At 41.4% G+C, this 25,420-nt stretch overlaps 1 protein-coding gene across 7 annotated transcripts in view; it reads right to left on the minus strand.

Annotated features, from left to right (window-relative positions):
• The window catches only part of SLC9A8 (solute carrier family 9 member A8), a 72,062-nt gene that overhangs the window by 40,681 nt on the left and 5,961 nt on the right, over nt 1-25,420 (minus strand). For 6 of the 7 annotated variants that reach the window (XM_059036066.2, XM_067011770.1, XM_067011771.1 and 3 more), the window contains 3 exons: nt 23,251-23,331; nt 8,609-8,667; nt 3,205-3,288 (listed from right to left, as the gene is read on the minus strand). In XM_059036066.2, coding sequence (XP_058892049.1) covers nt 3,205-3,288; nt 8,609-8,667; nt 23,251-23,331 — 224 coding nt within the window. Of the gene's footprint in view, nt 1-3,204; nt 3,289-8,608; nt 8,668-21,394; nt 21,456-23,250; nt 23,332-25,420 lie in introns of those variants that run through there. The other variant, XM_067011774.1, reaches the window with a different exon arrangement.

Raw genomic sequence — 25,420 nt, forward strand, 5'->3', positions numbered from 1 at the left:
GCAATTTTGATTTGGCTGACCATAATCCCATTTAATTACTTTGTTTGGTGTATCAATCTTTAGCACACAAAGAACTTTAAAATAGCTCAAGGCAAACACAATGATTTGGTTTTTTCCTAAACAAAAGGCTTTCATCTATGAGTTTTTCTTTGCAGAAAGCTGCTTAATTTTGTTATTTAAAAATAGATTACACTAAGTCTTGTTCTGTTTATAGGGATCTAATTCTGATATAACTTACATAGTTGGCTAATATTAATCTGGATGTTAAAAAGTTACCCAAATTCAAGTTGCCCCACTATAAGAACTTCCCTTTGCTACATAAAGCAAATTTATCTGCTTCTCTCAGACATAATTTTAAGTGTTCTATTCTTGGGCTTCCCTGGTGGTGCAGTGGTTAAGCATCCACCTGCCAATACAGGGAACATGGGTTCGAGCCCTGGTCCGGGAAGACCCCACGTGCCGCGGAGCAACTAAGCCCGTGCACCACGACTACTGAGCCTGCGCTCTAGACACCGTTAGCTACAGCTACTGAGGCCCACGCGCCTAGAGCCCATGCTCCACAACAAGAGAAGCCACCGCAATGAGAAGCCCACGCACGGCAAAGAAGAGTAGCCCCCACTCGCCACAACTAGAGAAAGCCCGCGCGCAGCAACGAAGACCCAATGCAGCCAAAAGTAAATAAATAAATTTACTTTAAAAAAAGTTCTATTCTTTATATGATATTAATAATTTAAAGAACCAAATAGCTGCCTACCTAATGCATACCAACTGATGAGAATTGTACTGAAATTTTTATTCCAACTCCAAATTTACACTAGCAAATCTAGCAATATTAAAATAAAGTCAACTTCCTATCTTCTTTGGGGGGAGGTAGGCAGTGGACAGAAGTCTCTGAATTCCCATTCCAACTCACACTGGTCCCTTTCACATAATTGTCACAGTTTCTGCTATAAAGCCATCTTCAAAAACTTCTTCTCTTAAGAAACTACTATTTTCCTCAAATTTTGAATAAGTTTATTTCCCCTCCCTCCAAAAAATTAGAAAATAAAAACTTTACATGTGCTAATATAATAACCAGTCTTATGTTTTTAAGTCAAAATCGAATCATTTTTGGGGAGTTCCCTGGCGGTCCAGTGGTTAGGACTCTGCTCTCACTGCCGAGGGCCCAGGTTCAATCCCTGGTCGAGGAACTAAGATCCCACAAGCCGAATGCCAGCCAAAGGGAAAAAAAAAGAAAAAAAAAAAAAATCAATCCATTTTCTTCAGCACTGTTTTGAAATATTTTCATAATCTGCTCAGTTCTTTCAAGATTTGTTCACAAAATTAACGAGTGAGAGATACTGACCTTGAAATCCTTCTTGCTTGTTTTCCTTTTAACAATTATCTGATGTCAGTAATGGTTTATAAGATATGGGATTTTTAAAATATTAAACTTCCTCTTCACTTTTTTTGATTAATGCACAATAAAATAATAACTTAAATAAAATCTGGCCTGAACATCTTAGAATAATTTTGCTTTAATATCCATGAGGAAAATTAAAAATTTAAATTGTATGTTTTTACCAAAACTCTCATAACAAATTTAACTCAAGTTTATTACGTTATTATTAATAATAACACTAGTCATATTATAATAGATAATAACAAGAAGCACTACCGATTATTTAATGTGGTGAGTGGTGCTTTGCATACATTCTTTCATCTAATGTAAATCTCAAAGCAACCTAGGAGGTAGGGTTTTGGGGATCTTTTTGTTCTGTTTTTAATTTCTACTCTACTCAAAAGGAACCTATAGGGGGCAGCGCATGATTAGGCTTAGGTCTCTCTGGCTCTAAAGTGCAGGCTCTTTCCTCTCTCCAAAGATATGCCGAACCTTAGTCCTTCCAACCTTCACAGTTTTTTAAAATCACATTTACAAAATAACTGTTGTATTACTAGTATTTTAAGTTGAATCACCTTTTAATTTTAAAACTTAAATACACTTATATTTAAAAAGAACTCATATGGACTTCCCTAGTGGCACAGTGGTTTAGAATCTGCCTGCCAATGCAGGGGACACGGGTTCGAGCCCTGGTCCAGGAAGATCCCACATGCCACGGAGCAACTAAGCCCGTGTGCCACAACTACTGAACCTGCACTCTAGAGCCCGTGAGCCACAAATACTGAGCCCACGTGCCACAACTACTGAAGCTCACGCACCTAGAGCCCGCACTCCACAACAAGAGAAGCCACCGCAATGAGAAGCTGGCGCACCGCAATTAAGAGTAGCCCTGCTCGCCGCAACTAGAGAAAGCCCGCAGGCAACGAAGACCCAACACAGCCAAAAATAAATAAATAAATAATAAATAAATTTATTTAAAAAAAAAACAAACAAGTTTGCTATACAAATTAAAAAAAAAAAAAAGGAACTCATAGACAAGGAAAAGACTCAGGTACACACACAAACTGACTTAAAAGTGAGAAACTCCTGCCCACGCAAAAAGAGCCCCACTGGAAGCTGGAAGACAGAGACCAGAAATGCCAGAGCAAAGCAGAGAACTGAGCAGGGGCCAGTGATGCTGCCCTCCAGGGTCAGGGAGCCAAGAATGAGTGGAGCAACTGTGGGAGTAGGTGAATGGGCCAGAAGGAGGTGGAAGACTAGGCGGAAGGATGGGTTTCCAGTCTGGTGAGGAAAAGCAGGGCCAGGGAGAGGGTGGGAAGGAATGGAGACTGGGGCTTACAGGGCATAATGGCTGGGAGCTGAGGCCCAGGGCAGTGCCCTGAGACGGGAGACGCTGAAGGATGGATGGGCCCAAGGCAGGAGAAAGACCCGATACGGTGATGTGAGAGAACCAGTAGGCCTGGGGCACCTGTCCGTGTCATCCCAGGACAGTCTGTCCTCTTAACTTGGGTCAGTCTGTGTCCAAGAGGAGTCAATGTAACACCTGTGTACCATCAAAATCACTTTGGCTATTGCTTTCTAGGCAAAGTACCCCTCTATGGAAAACACTAGTAAGCCACGTTGCCTGAAACCATGAAAGCAGCCCACTGACCATGTTTGCTCCCTCTACAAGTCAGGCATGACAGTCCAGCTTCTACCACACACGCCAGGGTGTTCACACAGAGACACCACTACTAAATTAACACCCGAGCTTTTAAGGAACTTGCCTTACAAACACATGGAGCCACCCGGACCAAAAGCACTAATGTGTGCCTGAGTCTTACCTTGTGTAATGAATATCCCGACTCAAATATAATAGGTGGAAGCAAAAGAAGGAAAAACATATTTGGACGAAACATTTCTTCCTCCTGTAAATATAAAATGGATATTTTCAGAGGCAGGAAATCTGTGTAATTAAGACATAAATCCATCAATGAAGAGCCAAAGTAACTGTTCTCTTAGAACCTGGCCCAGTGGAAAAATACAATGCTTAAATCACCTGATAATCAAACCAAACAAAAGGAGAGACAAAAACAAACAAAAGGAGAGACAAAAACAAACAAATATACAAAAACCTCAAAACCTACATTTAAAAATGTAGGACAAATGATTTTAAAAGGTGACCAGCAAAATAAATAGCAGAATGGACCACTTCCAAACATACAGAGGTATGCTTTTTATTCTTTACTAAAGAAAGAAAACTAATTTTAATATAGAAAACATTTCAATTCAAATAGAACACTTTCAAAAACAAGTCCACAAATTGGATTCCTCCAGGAAAAAGGTTAACGGTAAGCCCTAAAACAATCCACTTAGAGGAAGAGTAAACCCTACTCATGTTTAAAATAGCCCTGCCTTTTCTCTGTGTGTCACAGACAACTATGCCATTTTCCTAAATCTGATGTGATGAAAGAGTCCTCACCTGATGCCCTTGCAACCTGGGACATGGCTATAAAGCGAGTCCCTTGCCATGCTTTCAGATTCAAATATTAAGTACCATTATGAAAGGTATTTTTAGAATATGGCCACCTTTGAGGGGAATGGAATAATAATTTCATCTTCTATAGTAATACAGCTCTCTAGCTGTTGGTAGATTGGGGGAAAACACATACTGGTTCTCAAACCCAAAATGACTACAGGTAATACGCAGTCTGTTTAATACTGCAAAATCAGGCCCTTTTCATATGAAAACTTCCATGTCACAATCTTGACAGTCTGACTTCTTGTCAAAATCCCTATTCAAAAGAATGATAAATGAATCCTTACAAATGTACGGCTGTTACCATAAAGACTAAAATAACATTCAAAAAAGGCTCAAAATAGAAGCAAATGATGACTTCTGAAAACGCCTTATTAAGTCTTAAAATAACTGCCTGTATCACAAGCTCATGACTCAGACTGGGGCCATGTGAAAAGAAATGGGCCGATCTCTGTGCTTTGTGGGGCAACCTATTCTCAGGATCTGTGCATTTGGGCCACTGCAGAGACTCTGGGAGTTTCAGAAACAAAACCTCCCCTGGGAAAAGGGAGAACCCACCTGCAGTGGGTTCACAGTGTCCTCTATTCCCAATTCATGTCCACCTGGAACCTCAGAATGCGACCTGATTTGAAAATAGGGTCTTTGCAGACGGAATTAAGGGGAGAATCCAGCTGAGATCATACTGGATTAGAGTGGGCCCTAAACCCAATGACAGTGTCCTTAAAAGAGACAGAAAGGGACACACAGACACAGAGACTGAAGGCACATGAGGACAGACTGAAGCAGAGACAGGAGTTAGGCTGCCATCACCAAGGAATGCCTGGGACCACCTGAAGCCGGAAGAGGCAGCGAGGGCCCAGATTCGCTCCCTTGAGGGAGTGCGGCCCTGCCAACACCTTGATTTCAGACTTCTGGCCTCTAGAACTATGAGAGAACAAATCTCTGCTGTTTTAAGCCACACAATTTGTGGTAATTAGTTACAGAAGCCACAGGAAAGGCACACACCACCTTACAGAGAACAGTGTTACAGAAAGATCCCTTTGGGCAGTATCTCCCCTAAAGTGATCTGATGTGGTTTTAGGTGGTACTTGAGCAACGTGTGTCGAATACCACTGACCCCACGGATTAAGAAAGTCAGCCCTTTTTGATTCTTTTTCAATCCCAATTAAGTCAGACGTGTCAGTTTGGTGCTACTGCGTTAACAAGCCTCTCTCCAATATGAAGATCCCCCTTTTTGACAAAGAGGACAGGCTTGACCTCAGAGGCTTCAGCAAGCAAATGTACCACTTTGTTTTTATCGCATTTATTTATAAAAACAATATTGGTTTCCCACTTAAAACAGTATTATAATGTTTCCTTTAAAATAAATGTATATAGTACACCAATGTTCATAGCAGCATTATTCACGACAGTCAAAAGGTGGAAACAACCCCAGGGCCCACCAACAGATGAATGGATAAACAAAGTGTGGTATACACCGACCATGGAATATTATTCAGCCATAAAAAGGAAAGAAGTTATGACACAGGCTACAAAGTGGCTGAACCTTAAAAACATCATGCTAAGTACTGATAAAATATGCCAGATAAAAAAGGACAAATATTGTATGATTCCACCCATTTGAGGTACCTAGAATCGGTAAATTCATAAACACAGAAAGTAGAATAGGGGCAACTAAAAAAAATAGAAAATACTAAGAAAAATAGAAAGTAGAAAAGAAAGTAGGGAGAGAGGAATAGGGAATTGTTTAATGGGTAGAGTTTCTGTCTGGGATGATGAAAAAATTCTGGAAATAGTGGTGATGATTAAACAACATTGTAAATGTATTTAATGCCACTGAATTGTACACTTAAAATGGCTAAAATGCTAAATTTTATGTTACGCATATTTTACCACAATAAAAGCTTTTAAAAAACTGTTATAAAGACTTATATACATAAAAAAGCAAGTTGACTTAAAGAAATATATTAAGCATATGACAATACAGGTAGAAGGCAGGCCCAGCAGGACAGTTTGGAAACAGACCTACATGGAAAGAAAACACCCAGCAACTTCACTGTTTTTCTTACCTCCCCTGTTCCCTGCAGCACCCAGTTTCCAAACAGATCCTACTTCCTGCTTTGGCTTCCACAAATACCTGCTCCTCCAGAAAGCCTGCCCAACTGTCTTAGCCTAAAAACCTCACCCTTTTCTGAGGTCAAGCACTGGTTGTCTAGATGGCTCTTCAGGGCACTTAATTACATTCACCACCCAACTGTGGTTCACTCATCTATACTATTCAATACATTATTGTTATTTAACTTGAAAACTAACATCTGTTGAAAAATAAATTTAATAATACCAAAGCATACAAAACTAAAAGTGAAAGATAACCTTTCCTCCTCCTGTTCGGAGAAGGGATCATACAGCATTCCCCAGAGCCGCAGATGCACTCAGTGCCTCGGATCTCTGCTGTCGGGAATGTGGGTCTGGTGTTGAGAGAGCTTCTGCTTCTTCGAGAGAAGCTAGAAGTTCAAATTTTTATGTGAGGACTTCCCTGGTGGCGCAGTGGTTAAGAATCCGCCTGCCAATGCAGGGAACACAGGCTTGAGCCCTGGTCCGGGAAGATCCCACATGCCTTGGGGCAACTAAGCCCGTGAGCCACAACTACTGAGTCCGCATGCCATAACTACTGGAGCCTGCGTGCCTAGAGCCCATGCTCCACAACAAGAGAAGCCTGCTCACGACATCGAAGAGTAGCCCCCACTCACTGCAATTAGAGAAAGCCCACGCGCAGCTACGGAGACCCAATGCAGCCAAAAATAAATACATTAATTAATTTTTTAAAAAGATTACAAATTAAGCAGTTTAAAATATTTTTAAAAATCTATGTGAAATTTCTAGAATTTTGTATAGATTAATAACATTTAAAATAAAACTGGGAGCACAATTCTTGAGGCGCTAGCCTGTGTTCCCCCTTTGCCTGGCAAAGAAATAAAGCCACTCTTTCTTTCTCCTCCATGAAGAACAAAAGAAAACAAAACAAAAAAATTAATGATTTTTTAATTGTTTTAAAATCGATTCCAATTTTGATCAATTGATTTTAAATCAAACAAAATGTGTTAGCAGGTGGTATTTACACATTAGGCTCTATCTAGTCTAAGAGTTGAGAAAGGGTGTACAATTAGTTGCTCCTGCCCTAGAATGAGCCACCGTGAGGGGGGTTAAATTGAACCAGTTGCAGAAGCCACTGTGCGGGGGGCGGGGGGCGGGGGGGGGAGGTTAAACTGAACCAGTTGAGCTTCATACACAGCATGCTCCAGTGGGGCCTGCCTAGCCCCTTCCCCTGCTGAGGGTAGCTCTAGAAATATTCCAAGCTCAATGTACATTTTGAGAATTCATTTAATACATAAAATATATCCTGAATATTATTTATAACAGCTTCAAATTGTGTTTTACGTCAGACCATGAGGCTTGTTTTGCAAATTTTTCTTTTTTTAATTTATTTATTTCTTTATGTTTGGCTGCATTGGGTCTTCGTTGCCGTGTGTGGGCTTTGGGCTTTCTCTAGTTGTGGTGAGTGGGGGCTACTCTTCATTGCGGTGCGCGGGCTTCTCATTATGGTGGGCTTTTCTTGTTGTGGAGCACAGGCTCTAGGTGCACAGGCTTCAGTAATTGTGGCTCGCAGGCTCTAGAGCATAGTCTCAGTAGTTGTGGTACATGGGCTTAGTTGCTCCATAGCATGTGGGATCTTCCCGGACCAGGGCTCAAACCCATGTCCCCTGCACTGGCAGGCAGATTCTTAACCACTGCGCCACCAGGGAAGCCCTGTTTTGCAAATTTATACTCTCCAGTTCCACAGGTAAATTAATCCTCACACCTAGGAGCTGCGTCAAAGTAGGAAGGGCTCAAATGTGACACATTTTAACCATACAATTCTTTTAATAATTTGAAATGGACCTTATTTCCCTCCACAAAATCAGTTTTGTTACACACTTGTTAAACTCCCTACTTGATATAGATGCTCAAAGTTTAAGCTGAAACTTGAGTTTCAATTAGTCCTTGGACCTCAGGCTCTAATGACCATTGTGTGAACGTAAGGGTGGGAACATCCACAAGTGAGGACAGCATGGTGTGGCAGAGAAAATATAGAACACATAGGACCAGAGGGTCTGGACACAAGAGCCAACCCAACCGCTCTCTAGCTCTGTGATGTTAGACATGTCCCAACCTCTCAGAGGTCACTTTCTTCATCTGTAAAAACAGGGACAATATGTGGTCAATCTACCTCCATGGTTGTCATGAGGATGATAGAAGCTACAGTATATAAAGCATTCTGTAAGGTCTACAGTGCTGGGCAGATACGTCTTATTGGGCTCAGGTGTCAGAATGGAATTAGGAGCAATAAACATTGTTTAATGTTAAATGCTAATTAGAGCCTCATATGCCGCAAGTTAGTCTAAGATTATAAAAATGCCAATAAATAACAAAACATGGCATTGAATGCTCCTATGTTAATTTGACACAGTGTGAGATTTATGCTTTTTCAAAAAACTCAGATGTAAAGATATCAACCCTAATCTACCAGTGTTAAAAAATTAATGGGACAATATAAACTTTACTGACAGTCAAGGAATGATAAGAAAGCCACCAAAATCAGTGTTACTAAACTTAAGAACCAATAAAAATTGTAATTATGTTAAAAAAAAAGAACAATTGGGTAAACCTACCTTCCAATTTGCCAGTTTTTTAAACTCTATAATTTTTATAACTGCTCCCATGAGAATACCTAGAAGAGAAAATGTAAAGCTTAACAAAAATTTAAGATATAAGAAAGATTAGTCAGGTTTATTATTCTAAAGAAACTGACTATTATTACGTCTCTAAATGGCATCTATGAATTTCTGCAAGTTTTATCTCTGAAAACATTAAGAAAGGAAATTAGTGTGGAGTTTTATGAGTCACATGAGTTTCGCACTTGCATCTCAGGCAAACATACTATAAAGAAGTCTACAAAAATCTGGGGGTGGGGGTGTGGGGAGGGGTGAAAAAACTTTACAAAACAAGACCTAGGGATAGTTAGCCTGGCATGGAAGATTTAAGCATCTGTCATTCTTGCTATATCCACTCATTTTCGATTTGAAATGGCTGAAAGCTAAGTTTGCCCTGTACTACTTATTCCTACCGTTTTCAAAAAGGAATCCAAGATCACTTTCTCAGGCTCAGATGGTAGCTCTATGTAGAGTATTTAGTTAGAGTTAAAGCCCCAATGCTGAAAATAACCTAAAGTGAAAATTCTGTGAAATTCCTGGAACAAAACAGACCATCTAAGTTCAGGCATGTTTCCACAAAGCTGACAGGCTCATTACTCTCTCATAAAGAACCTACCAAAAATCTCGAAGAAGCATCACGGGTACAATTTATGATTGCTCTGTTACTCACTAGATTAATGATTCTTAACCCTGTGGGCTCATCAGAATCATCATGGGAGGTTTTTATGAAATAAAGACACCTGAGCAGAACTTGGGATCTGCAAAATAACAATCTCTGGTAGGGGGTGATACAAAGCAAGGCTGAAGACCACTATCACAGATGCTTAGAGATAAAGACTTCCCTTTCGGACTTCCCTGGTGGTGCAGTGGTTCAGAATCCGCTTGCCAATGCAGGGGACACGGGTTCGATCCCTGGTCCAGGAAGATCCCACATGCCATGGAACAACTAAGCCAGTGTGCCATAACTACTGAGCCTGTGCTCTAGAGCCCACAAGCCACAACTACTGAAGCCCACGAGCCTAGAGCCCATGCTCCGCAACAAGAGAAGCCACTGCAATGACAAGTCCGCTCACGGCAACGAAGAGTAGCCCCCGCTTGCTGCAACTAGAGAAAAGCCCGCGTGCAGCAATGAAGACCCAACGCAGCCAAAAAAAAGACTTCCCTTACCGCTAGAGGGGAAGGAGCTTTTCCCCATCAACAACAGAAAGCTGACGAAACACACCTTATTGGGTGGGGTGAGAAGAAAATACAAAAACACAGAGGTTTATTAGGAAAAGAAGCTGCACTAACACTAATTGTCATGGGGAAGGAGGGGTTTGAGCTGAAGAGAGGATCAGTTAATTTTAACTTTATAAACCTCTGTACTATTTGTATTGTTATATATTAGTAAAAGACCAACAAAACTGTTTTGATAAAAAGGACATAAGACAAAATTGGTCTGAGCTATAAAGGGAATCAATGATCAATGACATTTTCAGAACAGTAATTGTACATTCACTTCCACGTGGCATGAAAGCACGGATTCTAACCCCTCTCTAGAGTTCCCCAGTTGCTTCCTTTTTCTTATATTTTTAAACTGTGTATATATTTTAAGGAGTTTTCATACAATTTTTTTTTTTTTTTTTTTTTTTTTTTTTTTGCGGTACGCGGGCCTCTCACTGTTGTGGCCTCTCCCGTTGCGGAGCACAGGCTCTGGACGCGCAGGCTCAGCGGCCATGGCTCACGGGCCCAGCCGCTCCGCGGCATGTGGGATCTTCCCGGACCAGGGCACGAACCTGCGTCCCCTGCATCGGCAGGCGGACTCTCAACCACTGCGCCACCAGGGAAGCCCTCATACAATTTTTTATTAACCAAATAGTTCATGAATACTTTGTAAAATGTTATAAATAAGACAAAAGTCCCTTTTGATGAAATCCCACCCCCACTAGTTCTTTCTCTCCCTGCCCCAAGGTAACCAAGCATCTTGATAAGTCTGGGGAATATTCTACCAGATGCTTCTCTATGCTCTAACATATTTATATTTACCATATAGTGCTAGGGTGTGTGTGTATGTAACACATGGCACACCTGTATTTATATAAAACTTATGGTTCTATAATGCATCTTTTTTTTTTCTTTTTTTTGGCTGCCTGGCACGTGGGATCTTAGTTCCCAGACCTGGGATTGAACCTGTGCCCTCTGCAGTGGAAGCACATGGGACCACCAGAGAAGTCCTATAGCAGGTAGTTTCTACTACCTGCTATTTTGCTCAGTGTTATGATCAGGGCTGACTCCATATAGATCTGCCTCATTCCTTTTGAACAGCTCTACAGCACAGCATAAAGATGCCACAGATTGAATGGACATTTCTCCAAAGAAGATATACAAATGGCCAATAAGCACAAGAAAAGACGCTCCACATCATTAGTCATGAGGGAAATGGAAATCAAAACCACAATGAGACACCAGTTCATACCCATTAGGATAGCTATAACTTTTTTTTAATGGAAAATAAGTGTTGGCAAGGATATACAGAAACTGGAACCCTTAATACATCCATGGTGGAAAAGTAAAATGGCACAACTGCTGTAGAAAAGTTTGGCAATTCCTCAAAAAGCAAAACAGAGTTACCATATGAGCCAGCAATTCTACACAGGAGAATAGAAAACCTATGTTCGTACAGAAACTTGTACACGGATGTTCATAACAACATTATTAGCCCAGAGGTGGAAACAATGCAAATGTCCACCAACTGATGAATGGATCAACAAAATGTGGTATAGCCACACAATGGAATGTTATCCAGCAGTTAAAAAGAATGAAGTACTGACACATATTGCAATGTGGATGAATGCTGAAAACATGCTAAGTAAAAGAAGCCAGACACAAACGACATCTTTTATGATCCACTGATATGAAACATTCAGAATTGGCAAATCTATAGATTGCCTTTGTCTCTATAGAGACAGAAATGGTTTCCCGGGGCTGGGGAGGAGAGTTTCAGGGATGATAGCTAAAGGGTATGGGGCTTCTTTTCGGGGTGAAGAAATGTTCTAAAATTGTTGTCATGGTTGCACAACTCTGTGAATATACTAAAACCCTGAACTGTACATTTAAAACGAGTAACTTGCATGGTATGTGAATTATATCACAATAAAACAGTCACCCCACCCCCGCCCCCGAAAGGCCCGATCGTATGGTTCCAGTCATATGAAATGTCCAGAACAGACAAATCTAGAGACAGGAGGTAGGTTAGTGGTTGCCAGCGGAAAGGGGAGGGGGAAAATGGGCAGTGACTGCTAATGTGCAGAGAGTATCTTTTTGAGGTGATCAAAATGTTCTGGAATTAAGACAGTGGTGATGGTTGCACAACCCTGTAAATATACTAAAAAGCACTGAATTCTACACTTTAAAATCATAAAGTTTATGTTTTGTAAATTCTACTTTACTGTTTAAAAAATTTTATTGAAGTATAGTTGATTTTCGCTGTCATGTTAGTTTCAGGTAAACATATATATATATATATATATTTTTCAGATTATTTTCCCTTACAGATTATAAAATATTGAGTATAGTTCCCTATGCTATACAGTAGGTCCTCACTGGTTATCTCTTTTATATATAGTAGTGTGTATGTGTTAATCCCAACCTCCTAATTTATCCCTCCCCTCCATTTTAATTTTTTTAAAAGTCACTATCTTTTTAATGTTCCCCCAATGATGGCTGTCTCCAACTGTCTTCCATTAACAGCTGTGGTGAACATGCTTGTATGTGCCTCTTTGTGTATGAGTATCTCCCTAGGGCAGATCCAGAGACAGGGAATGGCATGAGCATTTTTATCTCTGAAAACGTTGCCAAACTGTCCTCCAAAGTGGCTGTGCCGATTTACACCCCTCGCACCAAAGCATCCTCGCCAACCCTGGAAAATCATCAGACTTTAACACTTCTGCCAGTATGAGGGGCAAGAAATTGTACTTTAAGGTTTCAATTTGCATTTACAGTCAATCTGCACTCAGTAATCATTCCTGATTACTAGGGAAGTTGGAACTTTTTTCATGATTTCAGATTTAATTTTTAAAGCTAGTGTTTTTCTGTGCTACTAAACCTCACTTTCTTTTTCCTTTGTAAATGTACACCAAAAACTTTAATACTATGATCAATGCTTTTGTAATTAATACACATGAAGCAATTACATTTGAGAATCAGTGATTATTCTATTGCCTAAGCTTGTTTCTATATTATTATTGAGACATTGGAAAGCTTTGTAAAATACAATATATTATTACTACTATTCCTATTATTACTATTACATGAGTAATCCTTTTGAAATGTCCTAGGACTGAACTATGGTACATTAAATTGGCAAACTCCTCCTTTATCCTTTGGAGATTGAGGTTCAAAGTTAGGTCAAATCAACCTAGTGTCCAGGAGAAATTAATCTATACCATACAACCAGACACCCTGGAAATAATACCCTAGATACAATTTTGTATATTCCTATCAGTAAAAAGAATTTGAGCATGCACCTTCAAGTTACAAATTTTTATTTTTTTATTATAAAAAACGTGCTACTATATTAACGCATTTTAAAATAACACAGGGAATTGGCTGTCCAGTGGTTAGGATTCCACACTTTCACTGCCGAGGGCCCAGGTTCAATCCCTGGTCGGGGAACTAAGCTGTGCGGCACAGCCAAAAAATAATAAAATAAATAACACAAAAAACAGAGATTGTAAAGGAGATTCAAATTAAATAGAAACGTAAGTTCTAATATTTCCTTTTGCCTCCTATGGATCTTTGTACACACACCTCATTATGGATACCACTGGATTAACTCAAAGGATCAGGAGTAATTCATAATTATTTGTTGAGACCCTTCTCCCAGGATTTGTCAGGTTAAATTATTCTTACTCCTCAAGAGAATGCTCCAGGTAGGAAGGCTCAGAGAGCCTATTCTGATAGCTCAGGGCCATCAAGTGACAGTGGCCTTGCTGGCTCCTGGGTGCCTTCTACCACCTCTGGACGATGAGACACAGGGAGACTGTACTACAGCTATGAACTGCTAACACCCTTCCCGCTCCCAGGGTGCACTGCTGGTCTACCATTATTGCTGTAAAATACGAGTATTCCTGAATATGAACAGTACAGGAAAGTGCCTAAAATGTATTAAGTATAACAATCAGGTTACAAAACAGTATGTAGAACACGATTCTAGTTCCCTTGAAAATATATCCATATATGTATATGCACACACATTTATTAATTTGTATTGTGTTAAAAAGAAACACACACACACACACTGTGCTGCTAGGCACTGTGCTACCGTATATAATATACTTTATTTAAGCTCATTCTCACGATTACGCTACAAGGTAATAAACCATAATAATATAAATGATAATAATATTAATAGCAGCAGCTAACAATTATTGATTACTTAGCAGGGAGGCATTATACTAAGTGATTTCTATGAATTGCCCTGTTTAATATCTGCAAGTCCTATGAAGTGAAGGCTTTGTCACCTGCATTTTACAGGTAAGGAAACCGAGGCTAAGGACAAGCATCACTGAGCTAGTAAACAGCAGATCCAGAATTGTTTTAAAAATGAATTACTTTATTTTTTACTTGATTATGTAACAGATGCCTATGGCACAAAATTTGAAAGGTATAAGAGAGTATGCAGTGAAAACTTAAGTCTCTGTCCCATTCTTATTTTTTTCTCCTTTCCGTAGACCACCAACGTTACCAGTTTCTTGGTTATACTGTACATTTCTGCTGAGAGTGTCTGTACGTTTAAAATTATACACATGCATATGCATGTACACATAAAATAAATTTTAAGACAAATGGTAATACAGTATTTACATTATTCTGAATTTTTAACTTACCACTACCTCTTAGAAACTATTCCATATCAACACATAAAGAGCTTCCTCACACTGTTTGTTTTGTTAGTGGCTGCAGTGTATTCCACTGTGCCATCCAATATGTCCCCTTGTAATGAGCGCCCAGGTGTTCTCCAGGCTTCTGCTATCACTGCCATTGCCATCCGGGTAAATACATCATTCCACATGTGTGAGCGTATCCACAGACAAAACTCCTGAAAGAGGGGCTGCTGGGTCAAGGGTACAGGCCTTTTTAATTCTGTAAAGAGCTCATCAGCTGCCTTCTGTGGCAGATGCTGTGAGGCTCGCCCACTCCCCTTCACTAGGCCCATCTATGTGAGCTGCTGTGCGTGTTGGCTGCTAAGTGCTCACGGCTGTCCCCTTCTCCAGAAAACTGCCCTTAGCCACTGAGAGGCACCTCATCATGGAAGCTGTGCCCGCCCCACACCAGCTCATAGCCAATGACTAACTCATGGGGGTCCAGAAGTCCCACCCCCTCGGTTTAAGGAGAGACAGACTCTGCTGGGCGTTCTTGCCCCAGAGCCCTCCTACTGAGGCTAGGCCAGGCCTACCCTGAGATCACACCCACCGTTTGGCTTTCTCCTTCCCTGGTCTTGTTGACTCCCTCCCTTACAGATTTGCTCTTGAAGAGCACCCCTCAATACAGTACCTGTCCCCAAACCCCTGTCTCAGATTCTGCTTTTAGAGAGCCAACCTAAGACCACTGGTTCCAGGAGTGGAGTGGTCAAAGGAAGCAAACTCGAGGATGGGCTTCTGGAGTTGGACCACTCAGCAGCTTCCAGGCAAAGAGGATCCCAACACTGGAGGTAAAATACTGCTAGTCCCTCACCGGGGGTGGCAGTGCCATTGCTAAGACTTTCACTTGTAGACAGTGTCGGGACACTGATGGAGGAGGCAAGGGCTCATGCAGTATCTCTTGTGTTAAAGAGGTTATGATGGAAATAATAAAGTGGAATTGTGATTGTTGCTGAGTGCCACCAATGCTCTGAAAAAAAGAAAACAAAAGGCCCGAACAATCACCAACTTTAAGCAAAGGGTGAGAGTCAGAGGGCCTCCTTGGCAGCATTGAAACAGACCCTCATCTGCAGCTGGAGGGCCTCTAGAGCTGAAGACTGGGCACAGGTCTTAACCGCAAGAGTGGCAGATCTTCAGAGAATGCTGAACTCAAGATGATAAATCTCCTATGCCTTCTCCTAGCAGGGCCCTGATAAGGAAGAAGTGGGGCTCAGACATGGGATAGGGGTGCCTAGGGAGATGCACATGAGCACCTTTAACCCTCAGGTTCCCGTGGACCTTCTAGGCCTGCAGAAGTGGTCCCTACCACCTCACTGGAATACAGAGCTCCCAGGTTATTTCAAGATTACACAGATGCCCCAAATGAGGCAAGTACCTTAGGTTAACTACTGCTTCCTGCATAATATGGTCCCCAAGGACACAGACCATATGGACGTTCCACAGGACAATACACTGGTCCTCTACTGGCATCATGCTAACGTACTGCGACAAGCAGGAAGTGGCAAAGAGACGTCTTGGTTAAGACACGTATGCTTCAGAGGACAGAGTTTCAGGGGCCTGCCCATCTGGGAAGTATTCAGGGGTCAAGTGGTCTGAAGCACACCAAGACATTGCCTCCAAGTAAAGGAAAAGGTCTGCCCCTTCTACCGTAATAAAGAAGCACAGCACTTGGTAGGCCTTCTCCAGGTTTTGGAGGCAATACATTCCACACTGGAGAAAACTATTCAACACTTCAACCGGTTTATTGGATTTTGAGAGACTGATGGTTTTGAGTGAGGCCCAAAACAGTTAGCTGCAGTTCAAGCAGCTCTGCGGCTTTTGCCATACGATCTGGCGGACCCCATGGAACTGGAGGTATCTGGTAGGAAGGGAGGCGGGCAAGCCCCAATAGGAGGGTCGCTCAGCATAGATCCCTAGGGCTCTGGAGCAAGGTCATGCCATTTACAGAAGAGACACATATACCACTCAAAAAACTCCCAAGGGAAAAACACGAAAAAGCTCCTGGCATGCTATTGGGCCGTGGCAGAGACAAGCATCTGAGCATGGGACGTCAAGTGCTCAGGTGGCCAGAATCATCTTTCATAAGTTGGGTTGCCATACCTACCGTCGGGCTGGGTGGGCCCAGGAGCAATCCATTTTAAGATGCAAGTGTTACATTAGCGATCAGACTTGTGCAGATCTAAAAGGCACAAATATGCTTTACTTGTGGCCCAGACCTCTATGTCATCTTCAGCTGTTACAGCAACATCTCTCTCTCAGCTCAGCTCCTACATACGGCCTCATGGGGAGCTCTTTAAGACCAACTGACAGAGGAGAAAAAAAAAACCCACGCGTGGTTCATGAAACACTCGGCCAGCCTCTGATGTTGGCCACTTCAGTGTCTGTGCAATGAGCTCATGAGCACAGTAGCCATGATGGCAGACACAGAAGCTATGCGGGGCCCCTACGGCATGAACTCCCTCTCACCAAGGCTGCTCTGTAGCCACTGCCACTGCTGAATGTATGACTGGAGAGCCACAGAGATCAACACTCATCACCTGGTGTGGTACCATCCCTTGAGGAGACCAGCCAGCTGCGTGATGGCAACTCGATTACATCAGACCCCTTCCATCCTGGAAAGGGCAGCAATTCATTCTGACTGAGGCTGACATGTATGCTAGCACCACCGTCCCAGAGTCCATAAGTGTCTGAGCCACCAAAGTGGGATACTGCATAACAATATGTCAACAACATGTCAAACCAAGAGACTCACTTTATGGCAAAGGAGGTGCAGAAGTGGGCATGAGACATGGACACCACACGGTCCTATCCAGAAACTGCCAGCCAGCCAGAGTGGTAAATGGCCTCTTAAAAATGGAGCTGCGGGGCTTCCCCGGTGGCGCAGTGGTTAAGAATCCGCCCGCCAACGCAGGGGACACGGGTTCGAGCCCTGGTCCGGGAAGATCCCACATGCCGCGGAGCAACTCAGCCCGTGCACCCTAGAGCCCGTGCTCCACAACAAGAGAAGCCACCGCAATGAGAAGCCTGTGCACCGCAACGAAGAGCAGCCCCCGCTCGCCGCAGCTAGAGAAAGCCCGCACGCGGCAACGAGGACCCAACGCAGCCAAAACCAAACAAATAAATAAATAAATAATGGAGCCGAGGCAAGGCTTGGAGGTGACATATTGTGAGGAATGGCGCACTCCTCCAGGGTGTGGCATATTCCTGAAAGCAGTGGCCATTATAGGGTGGTACATCCCCAACAGGCAAGCATGGGTACAGCACACAATGGGTACCCCACTCACCATCACTCTCAGTGACTCACTTAAGAGTGGGGAGTCCTGCTTGGAGGATTTCTGCTTCCTTAGCCTGAAACTTTAGGCTCGGTGGGTTGAAAGAACCTGGCTCCCAGAAGGGGACATTTCCACCAGAGTTCACATAGTGAGAGTTACAACGGCTGCCGCCTGGTCACTTTGGGCTCTTTGTGCCAACAGACCAGCAGGCCTAGAAACAGGCTACCATGCTGGCAGGGGTGACTAACCCTGATTACCATGAGGAGACAGCCCTGCTACTACATGATAGGGCAGAAAGGAATATAACTACTTATGTAATATGTTTTTAACCACAAATGATTTTTTTGAAAATACTTTAAAATATTGTTAGCACATTTTGTTAGCTATAATCATAGAATCACTTATGCTATAATAAGGTTATTTTGAAATTCCAGTCCTTAATGCTGCTACCTATACTAATATAGATACTCCAAAGATAGTATTCTGAAAGACAGAAGACCTGCCAGGAAGATAAGAATCAGGACCTCAGAGCTGTCTGTCTGTTTTCTGGGGAAATGCTGTTTATATATTTTGTTTTTAAGGTAGCTTACTTTTTCAGTGGAATGTTATTCCTTTCTATTCTGTTGAGAACATTTATGTGGCGAAAGAGGAAATTTATAGAAATCAGCCCAGATGTAGCAAGTTTCCAAATGCAATCCTTTAACAACCTTTCTTCCTTTAAAGTTTAGACTACCTCACTATTCTGACTTATCTAAAAGATTTAAGTATAAAAGACAACTTTAAGATGAAAAAATGCTGAGCCAAGAGCAGATGACCATAAAACTAAGGAGAATCAGAGCAAGACTCCAGGCCAAAGCATGCACTATTACACACAGAGCACACATTTAGCTAATGGCAGCTAAAGAGCAACAAGATGTTCCAAGAATAAATTGTCACCTCTGAGCCATGTTTCCAGAAACCCAGAGGCTAAAAGTCTGCACTAGCACTCTTCCTTGGAATGCGAGAGCCTGGAAAATCCTTAAGAGTCTAATGTGATCATTTTGTCAATGTGACAACCAATTTTGGCCTCTACCTCTGAGAGAGCTACTCTAATGCCAACAAATGAATGCCTGTTTCTTCTCTAATAAAAATCAAAGTACCTGAGACTCAGGGAGAGTTACCCATGGGACAGCTCAAGCTGCATCACAATTGGACTCTCACAGTCTAAAAAGTCAGGAAAGCTGTTAGAGTTACAGTCAGGATTCTTGCTTTAAGTTTTCTCTAAAAAAACCGTTCTTAGAACTTAAGTACAATTAGAATATAATCATTATATATGCTTTTTTCCAGAATTCCCTTCAGTCAACAACTCAGGAACTGAGTGATCTTTTTTCATCGTCTTCTACTCAAAACCCCCATTGACAAAAAGAGCCCTACTCTTAAAAAAAAAAAAAATTTCAATCCTTTAGTCAAAACAAGGAGTTAATATAACTAAAAGCACAAACATAGTTAAGCAGGTTATGACAAGGAAGCACATTTGTATATTCCTATTTATTCAATGATTCAATCAAATCCAGTTACAAGTTAAAATACGGTTTTTCTAACTATCAGCAGTATTCAGGCTAAACCCTGGCATTTGTAGTCAAATTCCATTCTTAACCCCATTCAGGCCTTTCCTCACTCTACGATAAAGTATGACTATGAAAAAAAAAATTATTCCTATTTTTGCTATATACAACAGAGGACGGTAGGCAGTACAACTATTTCATTTTCACTCCTTACCAATTTCAGCCCAAAATATATGAATAGTGAATCAGCACTATATGGCCAATAAAAATAAATATGCGAACTTTATTAATACATGGAAAGAACAGTAAAAAGTGAAGAACACAAAAAATGACTGAAACTCAAACCAAGTCAAGTCATCTGATGGACATGTGTGCGTCTACACATGGTTTGGAAGAGAAGGAAGCATGATAAAAAAAGCTGGTTGTCAATGAAAAGGAATTTTCTTCTTTATAGCTAAGTGTGAAAAAATATATATATACATTTTTAAAAGGCCCGAACTACAGAATTCCCTAAGTATAGAAAGTATCTGAAAGCTTTGAACAAGGGCCAAGGAAATAGCTTTAGAACTTCATGTTGATACTATGTTTTTATAAAGAATTTTAAAAGTCTTGATTCATTTGAAAATACAGTAAAATAGAAGAGCGGAAATGTGCTTTTTGAGTACAGATAGTCCTCTTCTATACCTACGATTTCTTAGGAACTCTGAATGCTTAACACAAAAGGCCAACAGTATCTCTAAATGACTGTGGACTAAAAAGTAACTTCTGGTTAGAAAAAGTAGGCTAGGAAAACTTACCCCTGAAAGAATGAAAACCCCATTTTCTCTGGCAGCTTCATCTAGATTCTTTTTTGGCACAAAAGTTGGAAATTCTTGAAACAGTGGATATCTCAATATTTTGTTACACTTTGCTCCAGTAGGAGAAAAAAGTTTTCCTTCCATTTACATAGCTTTATGAAATACAGAACTACTTTGACAGCTTTGTCAGCATTTCTAAATTTTAACCAAATGTCCTCTAATATAACAAAAAGTCCTTTCTGGACCCCAGTAATCTCCCTAGAAGTGCTCTTAGTATTCCAGTCACCTGAGTTAGCAAATTAAGTACTGAAGGCAAGACTGACTTTCCATCACCCACTCCCAAGCCCTAGTTGTATAGGCTACAGTTATTTGTGCAACATCAGCGAAGAAAGAAACCTTGTGGATGGACAGCCTTTGCTGACCCCCAGCACTGCTCCACTCCATGTCCAGTTCTGCGGTGGCCATTTGGTCAGACTTCATCCTACAACTTCTGGTGGAACCAGGGGGAAGAGGAGGTCACCTTTCCCAGCGTGACTGCTACTGTTACGGAGAGCAAGCTTGAAGCTGTCAAGTCTTACCATGTGGAGAGAGCCCCCCTGAGAGTGAAGTCAAAACAAAGGGAAGCACTGTTGAGAATGGAGAAAAACTGAGTCCAGGAGACTTGATCCAGCGAAGTCTGAAGCTGGCACCGCCTGTAGCTTTTTTGGTGCCATAAGCCAATGGGTGTGCAACTCCACCCACACCAATAACTGTTTTCTTTGAATCATTTTGAATTGATTTTGTCCATTGAATGGAAAGAGTCCTATATCAGTTAAGATGTTTTCCTCTGCAAGTAAAAGAACACCTGACTAAAAATGGCTTAAACAATGGATGTTTATTATCTCATGTAACAGGCAGCTCTGAGATAGGTAGTTTCAGGGCTATCAATTCTACAAAACAACAGTGTAGTCAAGAATCTGGGCTTCCCATCTGTCCCCTTGGCAAGCCTGAGCATTCTGGCTTTTGTCTTTGAGCCACAGTGATTGCAAGATGGCTACCAGTGCTCCTGGCATCACATCCTCATACAACAGCATCAAAGGAAGGAGAAATTTCTTTTTATCAGAGAGGAAAAATGTTTCCAAAACTCCTCACCCCAGCACACTTCCCCTTGGTCTCACTGGCCAGACCTGGGTTTCACACTGCCTGCTGCCTCCACCCCTCTGAAACAATCATCACGATGCCGAAAACCAACCTTGACCCGGAGGAGGGGCCCACCTTCCTTGAGCACACTGTGGCAAGACACGGGGTCACGGCGAGGGTTCTGTTTTCACGGAGGGGGAAATGGCTCTACCTAAGAGCACACAACAATGTCGCTGTAAGTCCTTGTGCAAGCACTGGCGTTCAGTGACCCACGGTTACTGAAACATTCAAGAGACGGTGAGGAACCTGACATTCCAAACCAAACTACAAGAACCACCACTTAAACTTCCACGTGCACAATACCTAAATACACACCAACTATAGGTCTTATTCTTAAGAAACTAGGTAAACTGACCACAAAACTGTAACTTCCTTGCAGTGGCTTTTTAAGTCTTTACTGAATGCCCCAGAATAACAGGTATTAGCTATATAGGTTATTTTCGAGGTGCCTAATATCAGGAAAGGAATGTTAACAAATGATCCTCCTCTTCGTAGAGCTCTAAGGCTCTTGTTAACTAAGTTTGTTAGAATCTGCCAGGATGTGTAGCTGAAGAGCCTGCTCAACAGAGAGCAGGAACTCTGACTAAAATTGATTTCTAACTCTTTACTGAAGATCAAAATTATCCAGTGGTACATCTTCCTTAAAATATGGCATCACCTGGGGGTTACGGGACTTAAATGAGATGGCAATGTGAAGGCTCATAGGCCAGAACCTGGCACTTAGTAGTACTGTGAAGTCCAGGGAAAATACAGGAGGGGTCGAAACAGAATAGTAGGAATGCTGGTACTGGTAGGGGAAGGAGAATGAACAGAGTCTGATCATTCATTTCTAAAGCTAACCTAAACCACTGCTATATTGCGAAAAATACTGAATGCTATATTAAACCAGATCTAAGGCAAAGAAAATTAACTTATAAAGCACCAGTGGTGATAAGGAAAATTAAATATCAGCAGGCAAGTGGAAACTAGTAAAAGTAACTACAATATAGTAAACTGATGAAAGCTTTGGCTGACCTTAGTGAAACCCTATTTACTATCCCTTAAGCTTCCCCACCGACATCTTGATTTTAATACTTACTGAAAAGTAAGGTCCCTGCTTCATTAACCACTTCAGTCAACTGACATGTGAGGTCAACTGTGATTACAGTCATTCATACATTCTAAATAGAGGCTAATTATCTTAACAGTTAATTGCCACAGGAAACAACAGAGGGAAATATAAGTGAGGTAGAATGGAATGCTCTCTGAAGACCTTAGATCTGACTGACATTAAAGCGAGCCATTCCTCCATCCTAAACCTTCAAGTGAGAGCCTCTTCCGGCTGTGAAATTCAGTGATTCTATGAATTACCTGTCAGTTGTTCACCTTAGTCGAGTGACAGCACAGCCTAGTAGTAGACCTTAGAATGAACAGTGTGAATGTTCATTTCCAAAGCTAAACCATCGCTATATTGGGAAAGAATTTCTAAATATACTAAACCAGATCTACAAGGCGAAGAAAACTTATAAAGTACATATAATTTTATATATAAAATTAACTTATAAAGTAGTGATGATAAGAAAAAAATAAATATCATTGGTAGGCAACTTGAAACTAGAAATAAAGTAACTACAATATAATAAACGGATAAAAGCCTTGGATGTGCCCTGAGGGTGGTACTAGAAGTAGAAAGGGCTCTCAAGTTGGATAGAGGGGCTTCTATGTGACCTTTAGGAGGTCAACACCCCTCTCTGAGCCCCCAGTGTCCTCATCTGTAAAATGGGATCATAACACCCTCATGGCAGCTTGCAGTGACAATGAAATGAGCTCAGGTATACACCACATCTCTTGTGGTTCCTAGCACTTTGGAGGCACTCAGAAAGTGGTATACTTAGTGCTTTTGTTATAGGATCACCAATAAGCACTTACCTAAAGAGACAACAGCAACGCTCTCTGGCAGGAAATGTAATCTGTATCGGATCAGTAGATGCACCAATATGATGCAGATAGCTGTAGGAAAAAATAGGACATTGTTAAAATAGCCCAACTTTTTTTTAAAATTATTTTTTTAACATCTTTACTGGAGTATAATTGCTTTACAATGGTGTGTTAGTTTCTGCTTTATAACAAAGTAAATCAGCTACACGTATACATATATCCCCATATCTCCTCCCTCGTGCGTCTCCCTCCCACCCTCCCTAACCCACCCCTCTAGGTGGTCACAAAGCACCGAGCTGATCTCCCTTCTCCCTGTGCTATGCAGCTGCTTCCCACTAGCTATCCCTTTTACATTTGGTAGTGTAGCTATGTCCATGCCACTCTCTCACTTCGCCCCAGCTTACCCTTCCCCCTCCCCATGTCCTCAAGTCCATTCTCTACCTCTGTGTCTTTATTCCTGTCCTGCCCCTAGAAAACAGCCCAACTTTGAATGATAAACACCAAGTCCAAGGCAGGGGTTATTTCTAGGAGGCTGCCAGGGAAATGGACAACTGACAATGACATAGTAAACTTCAGCTGTATTTTCAATTTCCTATTTCTTAACCAGGAGGTAGATGCATGGTGTTCGTTACATTTTCTCCCTATTTCTTTACATGCCTGAACTAGCTTGTTTTCCAGTTGTTGAAAGAGCAACAGACATCTACCTCTATTCTAAGCTGTAAACCTTATACAACCACTTAAAATTATTCAAATTTCCCTGATTCTGAGAAATGATCCTCAATGGTGAGGAGGAAGGTAATGAAATCAATCACTTTTACGCAAATAGAGCTGCAACACAATATATGTTGATACAAAGTATCTTGCCACCACAGATCATTCTCTTTTAACGCAGAAGGAAGTGAGAGTGTTTTAAAATAACAGAACGAAGTTAATATTGGTTTGGTGACAAGAGCATCAGAGACCTGAAGATGGGGTGCTTGCTCCCCAGATGGGTACTGGGGCTCCCACTGGTTGAGGGCTTCCCATGAGCCAGGCACTGCACCGAGCACATCCCAAACGCTGCCTCATTGGACCCTCAACACCCCCTCTGAATGAGCTGTTATCACCACTACTTCCTTTGATTCAAGATAAAAGCTGAGGCTTAGAGAGGTCCCACTGCTGGTAGGCGCCGCAGGGTTGAGCTTAATTCCAACCCTGTGCCCTTAATCCTGGGCACCCACCACCTCCCTCCCTGCGGCCTTCATTCCTCAACCAGCAAAATAAGAATAACGTCTGACTTTCCTCACAGGGGTGTTGTCATGAAAGAAAAGAAACAGAAAGACGTAAAACTATTTGAAAGGAATACCTATTTCTGAACCAAAAAAAAAAAAAAAAAAAAAAGCACACTTTTGCATAAATAACTCCTAAATGTAATTTCAAGACCCAAATGTTAGTGCGTATGTCTTTTTCTCTTACGAGGCACCCAGGTGGTATGCCATCTCATCAAAGCATTACCTCAAGAGTACTAAAAATAAACGTGTTGCCTTTTTTTTTTTTGTAAAAGGAAATGTTTAAACACTATGCATGGCTGTGAATTGGCCACCCTCAGAGCCCACACTGACAAATTAGATTATCTTTAGTCCCACCAAGAAGCACCAGGTGGCCAGAGAAAGGAAACAGCTGTAAATACAGAAATTCTGTCCTCCTTTCACTCTATGCTCTAAACTATCAATCTGTGCTGTTACTTTATTATAAATATTTAGCCTAGTTAGAAAACTCCTACACCAACTACTAAGAGCAAGAAAAAAAGTTCCAATGCATTAGTACATGTAACCAATGAGAACGTCTATTGCCTAAAAAGGCAGGGAGGTAAGCATATAAGGAGACAGAAAATTGATCTAAGGAGTGGAATCAGTTTCTGCCCTTTCTTTGCACCAAGCTGGATGAAAAACATTTACAGTTTATTCTCATAAATCACACAACTATTTGCAGCTTTAAGAGCAAAAGAGAAAACTCTTATCAATGGAGAGAGCTACATATAAGAATGATCAATGCCAGGGAATGGTCTTCAGCTATAAAAAGGAGATCTGCAAAGACAACCCATAGAATCGGAGAAAATATTTTTAAGTCATATGTCTGATAAAGGTCTAGTGTCCAGAGTATATAAAGAACTCTGACAACT

This window comes from Kogia breviceps, chromosome 14 (assembly GCF_026419965.1).
Source record: "Kogia breviceps isolate mKogBre1 chromosome 14, mKogBre1 haplotype 1, whole genome shotgun sequence".
In the NCBI taxonomy this organism is placed as follows: Eukaryota; Metazoa; Chordata; class Mammalia; order Artiodactyla; family Physeteridae; genus Kogia; species Kogia breviceps.